The sequence below is a fragment of the Polyergus mexicanus genome, unplaced genomic scaffold (assembly GCF_030449975.1).
Source record: "Polyergus mexicanus isolate NDT 795.1 unplaced genomic scaffold, iyPolMexi1.0 SCAF_6, whole genome shotgun sequence".
Taxonomy (NCBI): domain Eukaryota; kingdom Metazoa; phylum Arthropoda; class Insecta; order Hymenoptera; family Formicidae; genus Polyergus; species Polyergus mexicanus.
In genome coordinates, this window is record NW_027223326.1 from 1,281,513 (window position 1) to 1,297,829 (window position 16,317).

The 16,317-nt window shown below is 29.5% G+C and overlaps 3 protein-coding genes across 5 annotated transcripts; 1 reads left to right on the forward strand and 2 right to left on the reverse strand.

Annotated features, from left to right (window-relative positions):
- Nucleotides 1-2,103: 2,103 nt before the first annotated feature.
- LOC138934292 (sorbitol dehydrogenase) lies at nucleotides 2,104-7,788 on the reverse strand. Its single transcript, XM_070297919.1, has 8 exons — nucleotides 7,628-7,788; nucleotides 6,094-6,127; nucleotides 5,072-5,232; nucleotides 4,742-4,905; nucleotides 4,368-4,552; nucleotides 3,322-3,500; nucleotides 3,070-3,191; nucleotides 2,104-2,784 (listed from the first exon to the last, which is right to left on the reverse strand). Exons 1-8 carry the CDS (start codon nucleotides 7,679-7,681, stop codon nucleotides 2,631-2,633), a joined length of 1,053 nt encoding a protein of 350 aa, XP_070154020.1. The 5' UTR covers nucleotides 7,682-7,788; the 3' UTR covers nucleotides 2,104-2,630.
- On the reverse strand, nucleotides 5,179-12,136 carry Riok2 (RIO kinase 2). Of its 3 annotated transcripts, none has more exons than XM_070297914.1 (8): nucleotides 11,829-12,136; nucleotides 11,257-11,560; nucleotides 10,834-10,975; nucleotides 10,355-10,733; nucleotides 9,995-10,279; nucleotides 9,238-9,899; nucleotides 6,094-6,127; nucleotides 5,179-5,232 (listed from the first exon to the last, which is right to left on the reverse strand). In XM_070297914.1, the coding sequence occupies exons 2-6, from the start codon at nucleotides 11,320-11,322 to the stop codon at nucleotides 9,251-9,253; spliced, it is 1,521 nt and encodes a 506-aa protein (XP_070154015.1). In that variant the 5' UTR covers nucleotides 11,323-11,560; nucleotides 11,829-12,136; the 3' UTR covers nucleotides 5,179-5,232; nucleotides 6,094-6,127; nucleotides 9,238-9,250. The 3 variants fall into 3 exon arrangements, with proteins under 3 accessions (XP_070154015.1, XP_070154017.1, XP_070154018.1); XM_070297916.1 differs by having other exon boundaries at nucleotides 11,257-11,530; nucleotides 11,656-12,136; XM_070297917.1 differs by lacking the exons at nucleotides 5,179-5,232; nucleotides 6,094-6,127 and adding an exon at nucleotides 7,936-8,127.
- Nucleotides 11,670-14,832, forward strand: Egh (beta-1,4-mannosyltransferase egh). Its single transcript, XM_070297918.1, has 3 exons — nucleotides 11,670-11,852; nucleotides 12,783-13,591; nucleotides 13,787-14,832. The coding sequence occupies exons 2-3, from the start codon at nucleotides 12,788-12,790 to the stop codon at nucleotides 14,357-14,359; spliced, it is 1,377 nt and encodes a 458-aa protein (XP_070154019.1). The 5' UTR covers nucleotides 11,670-11,852; nucleotides 12,783-12,787; the 3' UTR covers nucleotides 14,360-14,832.
- The last annotated feature ends 1,485 nt before the right edge of the window (nucleotides 14,833-16,317 follow it).

Sequence of the window (16,317 nt, forward strand, 5' to 3'; positions counted from 1 at the left end):
ACCCGTAACTTTTGAAACGAACGGCCGTTTCGAGAGAAATTTTTCGCGATTCTGCATTTGCGATTGACAAAAAATTTTGCGTTTCAAGGAACGATATCAACATTAAATACATTAGTATCTCGAAATTAAAGTATTTAAGAAATTTATCGAAAAATGTAAACGCTAATTAATTCCAGTTATTAATATACAAACTTGTTTATTATTATCAAATAAAAATTTCACAAGTTAGATTTTTTTATCAGAATTTTTGTAAAGTCAATCTGTTCGAGCAAAAAAAAAATTTGCCGGATTCCAAGACATTTAATATTGAGAAATAATGACGAGTTTTAATTATAAGAAAATAATAGGCAATTAAATTCTAAAAATATATGGATAAGTAATAAAAAATTGTTTTCAAACTAATTCATTCAGCAGATTTAGTCTTATAATTTAATTTTATTTTCACCGATACGTTTAATCATGTGAAAATCTACACGTACGAGAGACAAGTAATAATTTCGACCTCGAAAAATAATAATCTTTCGATGAGATAAATTTATTTAATTCAGAGTATAATAAAATCATGTATGTATTAATTGAGATAATACAAGGAACTATTTTGAAGTAAAATATTATCATCGAAACGGCAGAAGCTAAAAGAAAGAAAATTTATTCCATACTTCTCGCTGTTTTAACTTTCCAACGATACGCGGCACGTGCAAGCGCAACGCATGAAAGTTACATGTTGACGCTCATCCACCGGATGGACAAATACTCGTCGAGCACCACTCGGTAACGCGGGCGAGCTAATAAAAGGAGTCGCGCTGTTCCATTATCAAAGCTTTCTAAGGGTTCGCAGCTAACCGCTTGTCTGTAAATGGGCCCGCGACCCCGCCAAGCTCTTTCATTACACCGATACCCACAGATGATCAAAGATGAACAATTCGATTTCATGCATGTAATAAAAAGCTTATACCAATAGCTCGCATGCAAAATTATGCAATAGAGCATTCCTTTCCCCTCCCTTTCGATATTTACAAAATGCAATTGTCAAAACCACATGTCATTGAATAACTAATCAGTGAAATAATTAAAGACATTTATTTTTCTATGAATAATGGCATAAAAAAATACTATAATAATATTTTTCCGAGAATTAGAAAATGATATTATTTAACTTTTAAATAGCTTACTATATATAATTTATTTACGTAATCGACCAGGTTGTTGTTAACTAAACTGGCTTCAAGATTGCGAGGACTACTAACGATACGTACTTGACAGTTTACTCGAGTATAGCTAAAGAACTATATGGGGCATAGATCTGAAGTATGCACTCGGTAATGTAGAAGGCTAATAGAAGAAGTCACGCAGTGCTATTGTTAGTGGACAATGCTGCAGATGGTTAAAATGATTCTCATCTCCCTATGCTCATTGTTGAATGAGAGTACGCCAAGTCACTTAATGCGTTTTTATACGCGTTATATTTCAGTGTGAATTACCAATTGATAGCAAATCAAAGTGTTTTATCGCAAAAAGCGTAGATCACGTATAATAATAAATATGTAATTACGTACTGAACAACGACCTCAGAAAATGAATATCTTAAGAGATGAAATATTCTATATGTCTATTATTGGTAAGATATAGAATTGAAATAGAGATTGAAAGATCCTAATTAATTTCAATTGCCTATATTTTCTTAGATAAACAAACATGACTTTCTTAGCAGCAGCATTTTTCGAATATAAGCGTTATTTCAATTCTTATTATATTAAAATAATATAATAATTATGGAAAATGTAGTAAAAATGAATACGAAATGTTTTAACAATTATTAAAATATTAAATATTAATTCGCGGACTATGATCGACACATAATTGTTGCATTTTACCGCGAAACTATTAAAATAATAGAAATTAGATTTAAATCTATAAATTTTAGAAATATGATTTAAAAAAATATTAGAATATAACTTTCGTAGAAAGAAAAAAAAATCGAATATGTATATGTGTGTTTCGAGGATATAAAGAAAAAAGAAAAGGCATATATATCGAGAGAGATATATAGATATATATTAATAGATATATTTGCGTAAGAAAATTTAATTAGGATAAAACTCTCTTTATTGCATATATAAAATATATTATTATTCTAAAAAATATAAACAAACGCGAATATTGTCGTCACTGAAATTCATCAGTCGTATCGTCTTATATATCTTCATTCTTTTGAACCATTGTAGTCACAATAACATATAATACATATGCGATTTCTATACAACATTGAAGAACGCTTTTTACATCAGACTGATAGTCAAATAAGATGCATGATGTATAAATTAGCATTTTACAGAGCACAGTGTTATACGAGATAACACGATAAAAAATTCATAGAATATTGAGAAAGAGATTTTTTTTTTAAATCTCAATTCTGTTGACACGTATTCGTATGTATGAATATATTTATTTAGTTTTTTTTTATATTATATTTGCATATTAAGCTATATATTATAGCAATTGTGTTACACAGAAATATAAAATAATAAAATTCAGTTTAACATGTCACTAAAATTTCTTTACGTACATTTTTTACAGGAGATCATGATCATATTTAAAATTCTGATATCTAAAATCTTGCTATAATCAAATTACTTACAGTGAATCATAACTTTAATGGCCCCGCCAGCTCCAGTTCTACTAGTTTCGAACGCTTGCTTGGTGTCCTCTATTTTATAATTATGAGTGATCAATGGTTTTACGTTTACCTTGCCAGACGCGACAAGTTCCAATGCATCGTTATAGCTACAAACCGGAAAAAAATCATCATAGAAAATTTTATTGGATAAAACATTAAACTAATTCATCTGAATGTGTATCTCTACAGAGTAAATTAATTATAATTCAAAAAAGAAAAAAGAATATATATATATATTTACTCTTAGTTATTATTTTCTCAAAAAGGCAGCTATTTCTTATAATAATTAATTTTATTTGAGGCAATTTTCTATGAATTTAATTGAATGCAAAATCTCTAAATGTCATTATATTTAATGTGTAATCCATTGTTATTAATTAATTGGAACTTACTCATTTGCATATCGAAAGACACCTCTGATGTCAACTTCTCTGACCAAGGCATTTATTAATGGAATTTGTATCTCTGGAGCAGTATTTCCCACTAATACCACAACTCCACCAGATTTTGTTGCCTAATAATACAATATAAATACGATTTATAATATTAAATATGTATATATTGTATATATTAAGTATGTAATATATAGAAGTATATTACACAGAGAGATATATATATATATGTATATATATTTCAAAACTTACGAGAATCGCCAAACGAATCGAAGCTTGTGCACCGGATGCATCTATTGTTCTGTTAGGTTCATCGCCAAAAATTGCATGAATGTCAGCCACTACGTCCTTCTCTGATCTATTTTTTTGCAACAGATATGTATTGTCGGCGCCAAGTTTCTTCGCCATCGTCAGTCTACTTTCTATAATATCTATAAATATAAATCGCGCTTATATTTACATCTCATTGCAACTTCTACAAACTTACACTAAGAATTCATCAAAAGAAGACTTGATTGTTACTTGTAGAATGTATTATATTATCTACACAAAAGATAAGGAAATATATGTATTAGAAAAAAAGATATTATATTGTAAAGATGCCCCTCTACACTTTTTAATGTACACTATGTACAATTCAAATAGAAAAATAACTACTACACGATAAGCGATACATTGTGAATATGTGATGCATGATCAACAATGCATGTTTTTATCTGTTCTCCAAATAGTATCTGTCATCTTAAGTGCAACCTCAACGACTTATCTTGATTGCAACACAGTTGCACAATCTCCATATTTCAAATACAATATGAATGTCTTTCTCTCTCTCTGTTTCTCCCTCTCTTTCGCTTGATATAATTATATAACTTGATAAAGCATTTATCATTTGCGAAAGGATTGTGATATATGTACATTAGATCAAAAATTGCATTTGCACTACCAATGTAATCACATTTTTACAAGATTTTCCTCCAGTGACAATTATGTTATAGTTTCTTTTATAAAATTGTTTAGTAAAAAAAAAGAATGTTTTTTTAAGAACATAGTGTGCTTTATTTTACTATTGTGGCATTTTATTTTACTTTTACTGTAAAAAATTAATGATTAGGCATATATGTATATATTTATATATTTGCCAATCATCCATTATCTCACGCTTCTCTCAATTGTTTGCAAGGACTATTTAAATAAAAATAGTATGTACATAGCGAACAAAGAATAAAATAAAGAATTATTTAAACTTTGTAACTTAAATATTTCTCTCTTCCGTCTAAGACTATCTTTTAAGCACATACCTGTGATAACTACTTTAGTTGCACCCATGGCTTTGGCTACTAATAATGTCACCAAGCCAATCGGACCAGCTCCAAGAATTAATACTTTAGATTCGATGCTGATTCCGCCACGTTTGCAAGCATGTACTCCCACTGATAACGGCTCTAAAAGCGCTCCTTCCTCTAAACTCACGTGATCGGGCAATCTGTTACGTAATTAATTTTTGTTAATTTGCAAAATTAATTTTGTTTATTTTTTATTAAATATTATATATATTATATTGAAAAAAGTTATCTAACTACTGTTCGCGTGTTTGCATATTGTTAGTTTTAATATAATAACATAAAGACGTAAACTCATGTGAACAAAATATATAATAATTAGCTAAGCTCACTTGAAGCAGAAATCAGCCGCGTGTTTGTAAAAGCGTCTCAAGCTGCCGTGTACGGGCGGAGTCGCGCAAAACACCACATCCTTGCATAGATTATAACGTCCCTCTTTACAAAAATTGCATATCCTACAGGGTACGCCGGGTTCAATGGCAACGCGATCGCCAATCTACAAGAAATGAAGAATGTGCATAAGAAAAATAAGAGTATATTTTATATGAGAATAACACAAACACACACGAATAATAGTGCAATCAATGTAGCAAAAACATAAGTATTAATATATATATATATATATATTATGTATGTATGTATAATATAAATGATGTATGTACTTTCAAATTCTTGACATCTTTTCCAAGTTTGGTAACAGTACCAGAAGATTCATGACCAATGATCATGGGTTTCTTCACGATGAAATCGCCGATCCTTCCATTAACGAGATAATGAACATCTGATCCACAGATTCCTACGCATGCCATTTCCAAAAGTACCTCTGCAAAAAAAAAAAAAAGATAATATATTTCTTATCTTGCTAATGATCCATTTTTTATTATCCCTGTGTCCATATATTAGTCATATTTTCGTTATATTAGAACAATTTTTCAAATTTTATCATAGTGAAAAGATATCTTTTTTACATTATTTTTTTAATATGACTATAATATTTCTCTAATACAAATTAAAATTGTTTCCCAATCTATTACAATGTATAAAAAACAACATTCGCGCTTTTTTTTATCAATTCTCTAGTATCACGATGTATTAAATTCTTATTCTACATCGATGTTTTATGTAGTTCTTTTCTCATTGTTCATAATTTTACAGTGACTTTTTTTATTTCTTTAAAAACAAATATTTGAAAATTAAGATAAAGTATCTTTTCAACTAATTAAGCTCTAGATATAAATGCAAAAATCGAACAGTAGCAGTAAGTAGCAATTAATTCTCTTATCATATCTAGAACAGTTGCATATTACTTCTAACGTCATCGCGCATGTTAATAACACTCAATATAAATTGATTCATATTAAAATGTTATGCAATGCTCGAATAAAGTGCTCTTCTTTCGCATATGAAAACGAATAAAAATAGACTTTCATATGCGCGCAAAATTTCCTCCCAAAAAATAATTTTGCTAATAAAAAGAAAAAGAAAAAGAAAAAAAACACCATTTAATTTATATTATTACCATTTGTAAAAGTAATGTCATTAATATTAATTACATTCCTTAGCTATTCATTTTCTTATCATTCATATTGTATACCAATAGAATTTTTTGGCAATATATTTATTTATTCTATCGTGATGTGCTGAAAAATATACCGATAGTAAATAGAAAAATGATATTTCTTACCATTGTCTCCTGGTTCTTCGATACTCGTATTCTCCTGAAAGAAAAAAAATTAATCCTTTAATAAGATTAATATTTAGCCCATTAGAGATCTAATCGCAAAAAATATATTTATATAACTATATAGAAAGATTATATTTACAGTGAAAAAATATGTATCATCAACTCTAATCTTCAAGAATTAGTTTAAAGTTTCTATAATTTTTTTCTTTTTTTGTTAAAGGTAGCAAACATTGTCTTAATACGGTAAAGAGATTAGTGTTTAATGAGAATGCTCGAATTATGCAAATTTAAAAGTCAATCTATTACATAATAAGTGAAATCAAGCGGTTGCAATCAGCCGCTTTGTAACAGTACTTTGGTCTCTTTACTTAAAAGTCAACATGTAATCGCAATAATGATAACTTAAACCTTAAAAAATTCAGATGCTCTCGCGATATCAATAAGACCATTCATGGTCTTATTCATTATCTTATATTCGTATATATATCGTGTTATGAAAATATAAATAAAATTATCTGTTTCTATTTCTTGAGAAAAACAAATATAATTATTTACGCAATATTACATTATCTTTATCTAAAAAATTAGCAAACATAAAAAATTGATAGAAATTTATTTTATAAAGTATAAATCCTGTATTTTTTATATTCGAGGATCTCCTCCCTAAAAAATGTAAAACTAATTATCTTCTACATATATATTAATATGTAAACGATAATTTTACATTTTATAATATGTCTTGAACAATATTAACACACATAAATAACATCAATCTATAAAATAAAATTGACATAAAGAGATAGAGCTATCAGGATCAAGTATAGTAAACAATTGTAATATCGATCGGAATAGTTTGACTTAATGGTTCAAAGGGCAAATGTAAAAAATCGGACTACATATGAAATTTAATATTAGCTTTAACAATATTCTGATAAATTATTATTATAAAGCTTAGCTGATACTGTGATAATCGAAACAAACACGTTACATCATTCTCATTTTTTACAGAAAGTTTAAAGATCCTGATCTTTTTAGCTATATTATTTTATACTTTCTGTATTTAAAATAAAGTAAATATATATCCGAGCATCGTGAGAAAAAAGAAAAAGATCGTAAGAAAATATGAAAAGGATAAAAAGAGAATACGATAAATTTTTTTAAAATCGTATATATAAACGCGAATAAATATTATAAAAATCGCAAATTTAATAGGATAATATTTCAATATAAAAATCGTATATTATCATATTATAATATTGTATCTACAACAATATAAAAATTATAATTATGCGTCGACTAATTACATGAAGAAAAAATAGAGTTATCAATTTTCAAACTATTGATAAAAAAACATAATTTATCAATAATATTTTGGCATTTTACGCTATTTTTTCATCGTCCTTGAATAGTTATAATAACATATACATTAGGTCACACAACGAAAGTTTCAAGCTTGATCGAAATGATCATAAGAATGATGCTGAGCAGGCGCAGTTGTGCAAGCTCATCATCTGCTTGTGCATCGAGTACTAACCAGCCGCAAATCATTGATGCCATATAATATAGCAGTGAGATTGTCCTGAGCCATGGTTTGAGGATTTGATAAAAAAGAACACTGTAATGAGATGCTATCCGTCTTTCGTTGAAGAGATTCACGCTTTCGAATATTTCGATACGCACAGCACGAACGGAACGAAGAGACTCGGTGTTTAGGAGAAAACTCGCTGCTATATATACACGTGTCGCCGTTGTATGTGCTTTACGCTATCACCGCAGCCTTATTATCGCTCGCTAAGTCGTTTTCTCCATCTCTTCGGGCGCAAACTTTTATCGGATGTTCCGATTTGTTAATATTTTGCAATTACACCATCGGCCGTTGCGTCACGGACACAAGCTGTTTTGTCGGAACTAGGGAATCGATCCGCGCACTGTATATTGTAATCTCGCTTTTCCTTCCTGCTTTCAATGAGCGTTCAACCTATGTTCCTCTCTATGTTATGCTCGACATTATATTGTAAAGTAACGTGATATAAACTATAAGATATAAAAAAAAAAATTATGAATTATATTTTCACTTATACACTTAAAATCGAATTGTCGCCTCTTAGAGCATGACAAATTTGAATTTGAATTATTTGGATCTTTTATGAAAATTTTAGAAATCTTATAAATATATATTTTTTATCTTCATCTAGCGCTTATGATTCATATATATCTAGAAAGAATATATTTCTTAAAACTATGCCAATTGGTTCAACGTTTTAAAACTAGGGATTTCATTAGATTCTGATTGGAAAAGAATAGAAAAGGAATGAAAAAAATCTAGCTAAGTATAGCAGGTGTGCTACAAATGTCGTACATTAGAGAAATAATGTAATGTAACATGTAGAATCTTGAGAATTTTTAATTTTTCGATCCGAGAATGACGAGTTTTTGTTTAATAAATTGGAAAAATATGGATTTCTGAAATTTCTATATTTAATTTAACTCAAGCTATCCAATCTTAGCATATATTCGAAGACGCAAAAAGTCTCATTTATATTCATATTGGCAATATTGTACTCAAGGTTGAACTGTTCATCAATAATGTATAGATCTTATGTAAATTTAATTTCCAAGTCAGATTTATACAGTAGCATTTAATAGTAGACGAATCATAATATCATTTTGTTTTGATAATACATATTCTGTAATTACATATGCCAGTCATGTCATAAGAATATTATTAAATTGTATACAATTGAAGTAAATAACAGATTGGATATTCCTGAGAGAATTATTTTTCATACAGAATTATTGTCTTCCTACAAATGAAATATACGAGAAGAAATATTCAACACTAATGTAAACGCTTCTATGAGTTATCTCAAATATGTCTTACTATCTTATCTGCGCAACTTGATTTTTATAAAACTCGTGAAAAATAAGTATGGTAACGTTAGAAATCGTGTTTATGTTGTTATTATGCAATTTATAATTGCAACATGTAGCATATATAAAGATAACATAATATGGGTATAAATAATTGAAATATAACATGCGAAGAAATCATTTATATTCGCGAACGTGTATTTATATCAAATTATTAACAAAATCTTTTTAATTAGAGTTGTTTTTATGTTATATGCATAGTAAATAACTTACAATGACTAGTGCTTCATTCCAAACCCCAAATTCCTGTTAAACTGTCTTTAATTGTAGCCCTATTTTCCCTTCGTGTCCTCGTCACTACGCTCGCTTCTCCTTTAACAAGTGTTCTCTTTGATTGACTCTTCTTCTCGCGATTGTCAAGCGCGAGTTTTACCTTTCTTTTTATTACTTCTGGTGCGATTGTAGCAGCTGTTGAGACACTCCGTATACTTTGTATATCATCATAATCATTATCATAAGCTACTTCGTCTTTCGCATTTGATGATAAATCATATAATGCATGTTTACTATGTTCTTTATCAATCACTATGTTTTCCGTAGTTATATTATTCTGTTTGAACTTATTTTCTGAATCATTTCGTTTTTCGGAAGATATTGTTGTAGATATTTCCTCAAAACGTTCATTATTATTTATTGCTACGTTATGTGTGAGAACAGCAGAATCTTCTTTATTAGAGATTTCAGGTTCAAGTTGTAAATTATTTATTTGGTCTTCTAAATCTTTAACATTATTAATGCAATCTTCGTATGTTTCTGTCTCACTGTTTTCTTCATTTTCAGCATCTATTCTTATGTTTAGTTCTTTTAAGAGATCTTTCTGCATCTGTTTCATTAAACCACTAGCATTCACTTCAGCATCTATGCAATCTTCGCGTCTGAAAGAAATCACAAACGTTATTTATTAAATTTACAAAAGATGTAATAACTAAGAATAATAGAAATAAAGAATATACATTCTTTTGCCACTTACGATATATCTTGGAAAATTGGGTATAGTTCACTCTCGTACCCAAAACGTCTTTTAAAAAACTCACGAATACAATTCACGTCTCTTTGAAAATATTCTTCTGCATTTTCGTGTTCCGTAGAAACCATCTGTGGAAAATCAATAATAACTGGCTTGCCATCATCTTTGATCATTATATTAAATTCGTTAAAGTCTCCATGTATAACACCATGATTTGCCAGCCTAACAATCAAATCCATGAGTTCATCGTACAATGCTTCCACATTGTTCACTTCGTGTACATTACATCTGTAAACAAAACAAGCTGTAATCAAAGCAGTATACAAAACTACATAGTATCCAGAGAGTTATTGACAAACGTACAGAGGTCCACCTTCAACCAGCTCCATTATAACGCAATGTCTGTTAAAATCAATTGGCTTTGGCACAGGAAAACCTCTATCCAGGAGCACTTTCATATAGGCAAATTCTCTAGCTGCTGAAAGTCTTGATAGATACAACCAAGACGCGGAATGCCTGTGCTGATGATAGTCCCTCTTTTCCTTAATGTTTCGGAAGCATGTTCTACCTAGCCTGTGTAACTTTAGACAAAGAGAGGTTTCCTCATCATCGGCAACAATATAGATATTAGATTCCTTGCCTACACCAATCTGATTACCAAAAGAAGAAATAGTTCCTCTTTGTGTTAAGACTTTCAAAGCCAAATAATCATAACCAGCATTTGTCAAACGAAAACCATCATCTGAAAATTTATTAAAATTTATTATTAAACATTTTTTAAATGTATTCTTACAAAAATTTACATGCAAAAATTTATATGCAACTGATTTTGAATGCCTTACATCGCATCCCTCGTTCATAGCTGAGTAACTTGTGCTTGCACAAATCTTTTAACAATTTCTGAACTCCACCATAACGCAGATTCGCTATTTTTGCAGCAAGTAATCCAGGTACAAGTTCATGATTTTTCGAACATATTTCGATCTACAAAAGAAAAAAAGAAAAAAAGGTTTGGTTAATATTTAGCTTAAACTGTTTATTTTATATTAGGAGTATTCTTTGTAAAAAAAATTTAAAAAGTTAAAATCATTGTTTGATGCGATAAAATGTGTACAAATTTCATTGCAAGAGAAATGAGTATTCTGAGTATATTCATCAAGAGAAAAATAATACGCAAGTTTGTTGAACAGTTTGTAAAATTGTTTAAATAAAGAATAAGTTAATAAAAAGTTTAGAAATTCTATTATAGGTTAAGAAATCCATACCGCTGTTAAAACACGAAAATCTTCTGTTGTCAAATATCGCAACAATTTAACATCCAATTTTCCCATGTTTGATAAATAGCTTATTGATAATTCGACAATAAAATTCGACAAATAGCTTATTTGATGTATACTGTATGCACGTTACTACTTTGCAGTTTGCAGGATTGATGTGAAAATCATAAAGGCCTATGGGCCATGGGCCTATCCAGAAAGACAAGACAGAATAATTGACCAATCGTGTGTTCGTTATAAAGACTGTTATCTGCTGCGTCCTCTGTGCAAAACTGTGGTTAGAGTTGACTTTCTGTGTACAATATATATTACATGGTTTATATATATATATATGCCCCATTCGTTGGCCGTATATATATATATATATATATATATATATATATATACATGTGTATGCGTGACGCGCAAAAAACGAGCGCGAGACGCGAGACGCTACTGAAATTACATTGAAATTATGAAAGTTCATTCATGCAGCGATAACGATTCGATAGAGTATTAAATCGACCGTTGCAATTGCGGACAATAGGCAGTGTCGACGCGTTTACGATCATTATGCACACCTGAGAATTCATCGCCCAACGCAGGTATGTAATTGCATCCGCGCGCGGTGTGCTAAAAAAACACCTCTGGTTCTATCGACGTTTGCATGTAATTGACAGGACGAAATTGACAGGAGGTGCGCGTGTAATTGCCTCGCAATCTCGAAGTTGACGCGCGACATTTATGCAACACTCGTTTACGATATCGGCTGGTATGCCAGGCATCCCGTTCCCACAACAGTCTACAAATCATGCCGCGGCCACGTATACATGAGAAACCAAATGCGATATCGATAAGCACAATAGAATGCCGCTCTATCGTCGATAGCGAGTGAAACGTTTTCGCGCGCATCGAGATCCATCAAATTTTGTCCGGGATATTCGCGAGAATAGCGTTCCCTTTAATTGCGGTAATGCTCCAGCTACAATATTCAAATTCGACGACTGGTATCTTAAGTTATAAATATATCTGTGAAAAAAATCATGTTTATTCGCGATAAACTATAAGACGCGTCACGCTTCAGTTATCAATTCGCTTATTATCTCGCGAGGAAATTCTGAGTCACCCCTTCATGTGAAACGATTTTAATTTTCTAAAGTCATGAATTACAAGTCTTTCTATTGGCAACACAATTTGGTCGATCGTGATATATATATATATATATATGTGTGTGTGTGTGTGTATGTATGTTGTATGTAATGATAGAACTGAAGGCCAGATTAATCTTTGCTACAAGGTTCAAAAATAGTTGCTCTCATCATTCACTAAGCACACCAACTATTATAATTTAAGTTAAATCGTTCTTTCAAATTGATGAATCACAGAAATTGTGAAACAAAATCTCTGATATTTTGTAGCATGGTATTAATAAAATTAATAAACTAATTGTGCTTTTAATTGTTCTTGCTTAGATTAAGTACAGTTTAAATTTATAAGCGCAATATTATTCATTAGACATGTATTATAATTTGCAGGAATAATGTTGAGCAGTATAACAAAACACATTTTACATTGCTGTCTGCTGCTCATAGTTATATTGATATTCGAATTTGTGTCCGGTGGACTTCGATGGAACGCGGATCAAAAAGAAGAGATCGACCCATGGACACGATATGGCATTATTGGTGCAATTACTTTGTACCTGTTACGTACAGTGACTTTTCTTTCTTTGCCTCAAGTATTATTCAACTTTATAGGATTAACGATATACAATGCATTCCCTGATAAAGTAATCTTGAAAGGTTCACCTCTGCTTGCACCGTTTGTTTGTATAAGAATAGTGACTCGCGGGGATTATCCACAATTAGTGAAAACAAATGTGAAGAGAAATTTAGATAGATGTATAGAAGCTGGTCTCGAGAATTTTCAAATAGAGGTAGTAAGTGATAAACCGGTAGGTTTAACACCGCATCGTAGGGTACGAGAAGTTGTTGTTCCTCCAAATTATCGCACAAGTAGTGGTGCCTTATTCAAGGCTCGTGCTCTGCAATACTGCCTCGAGAATTCAGTAAATGAATTAGCTGATCATGACTGGATTGTCCATCTTGACGAAGAAACTTTGATGACTGAAAATTCCGTTCGTGGCATATTGAATTTTGTATTGGATGGCAAACATCAGTTTGGCCAAGGATTAATCACATATGCTAATGAGGATGTTGTTAACTGGATCACGACATTAGCTGATAGTTTCAGAGTAGCAGATGATATGGGAAAATTAAGATTACAATTTACTCTGTTCCACAAGCCATTTTTTAGTATGAAAGGATCTTATGTTGTCACACAGGTAATTTTTTATCACATTTTACTAATCTGATTTATCAATCTTATTATAGAAAAAGTTAAAACTTGTGATGTTATAAAATTTATTTCTCTCTCTATATTAAAACAATGACAGATATATTTGTTATTTTAAACAGTTATATTTACTATTTTATTATTTTTATACATGTTAGGTTTTCTTGTGAAATATGCATTACAGATGGGAGCAGAAAAGCAGGTTTCGTTTAATAACGGATTAGATGGATCCGTCGCCGAAGATTGTTTCTTTGCGATGAAAGCATTTTCCCAGGGATATACGTTCAATTTTATAGAAGGCGAAATGTGGGAGAAATCGCCATTCACTCTATGGGATTTTGTACAGCAAAGAAAAAGATGGCTGCAAGGTATATTACTTGTTGTGCATTCCAAAGCAATTCCATTAAAAAAAAAATTATTGCTGGGTATTTCATGTTACTCATGGGTGACAATGCCTCTTTCCACTTCAAATATTGTCTTAGCCGGATTGTGTCCGATTAACTGTCCGCCATTGATCGATTTTCTATGCGCTTTTATCGGCGCGGTAAATATTTACATGTATGTGTTCGGAGTAGTTAAATCGTTTTCCTTATATCGTTTCGGTGTGGCCCGATTTATGCTTTGTATATGCGGCGCATTGTCCACCATTCCGTTCAATATAATCATTGAGAACGTCGCTGTCATATGGGGCTTATTCGGTAAGAAACACAAGTTTTATGTCGTTAACAAAGAATACAGACCGCCAGTGACTGTATGATGTGTCATCAATTTAGAACTCTTATCTAACTGGTGCATATTTAGCAGCAATATAAAGTTTCCATTATGGATGCGCATAATTAGTACCTGTAAATTTATATAGTACATCATTGTCACAAATAAAATATTTATAATTAGTATTACATATATAGGAATTACAAAATTTCTAAGATAAATGGAGCAGTAAATTTTATGCAAAGTATAAAAGGTATAAAATAATACGTAGCAATAGATACATTATAGATCCAGTATTAAGAACATATTCTGCATTGGCATTAAAACATTGCGCCAAATCTCTATTAAAAGTATTTGTCACTTATCAAAAATATATATATATATATGCCAATATCTTGTTCTAGTACAAGTCATATATGTCGTATGTACTTTGATCTCATGTAAACACCTTAGCATTCATTAAGTTATAAATTATTTTACACATGTTCCTCTTTTCACATTAAATTTACACATATGTGTACATATTTTAATGTAATTTTCAAAATATCATTATTATATTAATTATCATATCAATATCATATTAATTTTTAATTCTTGTCACGTTTAGAAATATCTCATTTTTGCCATATTTCAAACTTTTTTTCTCCTTAATTTTATAATTTTATGGATTTTAATCAATGACAAAATACATATAATATTAGTATTCTAATTATATTATAATTTATAATTCTAATATGATTAGCATGTGTGTATAGTACTTAAGATTATCTTAATTGTTTACCAGAAGAACTGAACATTTTTAGAGATATAAAAATACATGTTTACCTTTTTTTCCTTTTTCTGATAAAACTTTGAAACTTTACTGATAAAACTTTATTGATAAAAATTTATTGATAAAACTTTAAAAAATCACATATATCTTCTAAAATAAATTTAATTAGTATTTTAGCTATTATGATATTTATATATGAACAAAGTATGATTATATGTGCGAAAAAGTTAAAGAAATTAGAAAAGAAAGTAGAAAAAATATAAATATAAAACATTAACGAAAAATGAAATTTTAACTTTAAAGCTATTAAATTTTTCTTTACATATATATGACTATTTAAAATAAATTGCATCTTCTGTTAATAGCTTTTGCATATCTTCGACATATCTTCTTAAAAAAAAAAAAATTGAAGTTGACATTAGAAACTTTTTAAATAATGTGATTTTGTTATACAATGTTTTAATTATTAAGATTTTATTTATTAAATTACGCATATAAAAAGAATTTACGAAAAAACATTTTTAAATTATCATTTTATCACAGTTTTACATTTCTACAAAACATCTACGTCAATATTTTTTGATTTTAACATTTACAAAAAGCAATTTATCTATTAAATAAATGTTAAAAAACGCTATTTAATTTAATAATTAAAAGTTAGGGCTTCCTACATAAATATACATATAATATACAAAGCATTAAATTTTATAACAAGCTGTATAATGTTTTTATAGAAGTTTGAAAGTTTTGTCTTTTATGATTTATGACAAATGATGATGTAGAATGGACTTAGGAATAAAAAAGCAATATATTTATAGCAAGACATTATATCTAGTCAAGAAGATATAAAGAATATTGAAAAGCACGAAAATTTCCATTATAAATATGCATAATATAAATTTACTACTACACTGTGTTAGTGCAATATCGAATATAATTATTCCTAAATATTTTATTTCGATAAAAAATTACAATTTTTGGTGATCTGCAAAATTTTCTAATTTTTCAATAATTTAATTTTATTAAAATATTTTTTACATAAAATACTGTTTCTTTTATATAAAATATATAGATGAATTATGTGGGTTTAAATTGCTATATTCAACACTAACACGGAGATGAATTAATATTATAATAATATATTACAGATATCGCACAATAATTTCATAATTTCATATTATACATTTTCTATATAATTGTTTTGCTACAGTTATGTGAATTGCTATAAGATT

What these genes read in the sequence shown, in the direction of transcription:
- Riok2 (XM_070297914.1), bottom strand. Translation starts at nt 11,322, where the DNA reads ATGGGAAAATTGGATGTTAAATTGTTGCGATATTTGACAACAGAAGAT. An exon ending in CTATGAACGAGGGATGCGAT is followed by an intron (nt 10,734 to 10,833) that starts GTAAGGCATTCA and finishes ATAAATTTTCAG; the next exon opens with ATGATGGTTTTCGTTTGACA. An exon ending in CCAATTTTCCAAGATATATC is followed by an intron (nt 9,900 to 9,994) that starts GTAAGTGGCAAA and finishes GATTTCTTTCAG; the next exon opens with ACGCGAAGATTGCATAGATG.
- LOC138934292 (XM_070297919.1), bottom strand. Translation starts at nt 7,681, where the DNA reads ATGGCTCAGGACAATCTCACTGCTATATTATATGGCATCAATGATTTG. An exon ending in AACTAAAGTAGTTATCACAG is followed by an intron (nt 3,501 to 4,367) that starts GTATGTGCTTAA and finishes TTATATTTATAG; the next exon opens with ATATTATAGAAAGTAGACTG. An exon ending in GTCTTTCGATATGCAAATGA is followed by an intron (nt 2,785 to 3,069) that starts GTAAGTTCCAAT and finishes TCCGGTTTGTAG; the next exon opens with CTATAACGATGCATTGGAAC.
- Egh (XM_070297918.1), top strand. Translation starts at nt 12,788, where the DNA reads ATGTTGAGCAGTATAACAAAACACATTTTACATTGCTGTCTGCTGCTC. An exon ending in GATCTTATGTTGTCACACAG is followed by an intron (nt 13,592 to 13,786) that starts GTAATTTTTTAT and finishes TATGCATTACAG; the next exon opens with ATGGGAGCAGAAAAGCAGGT.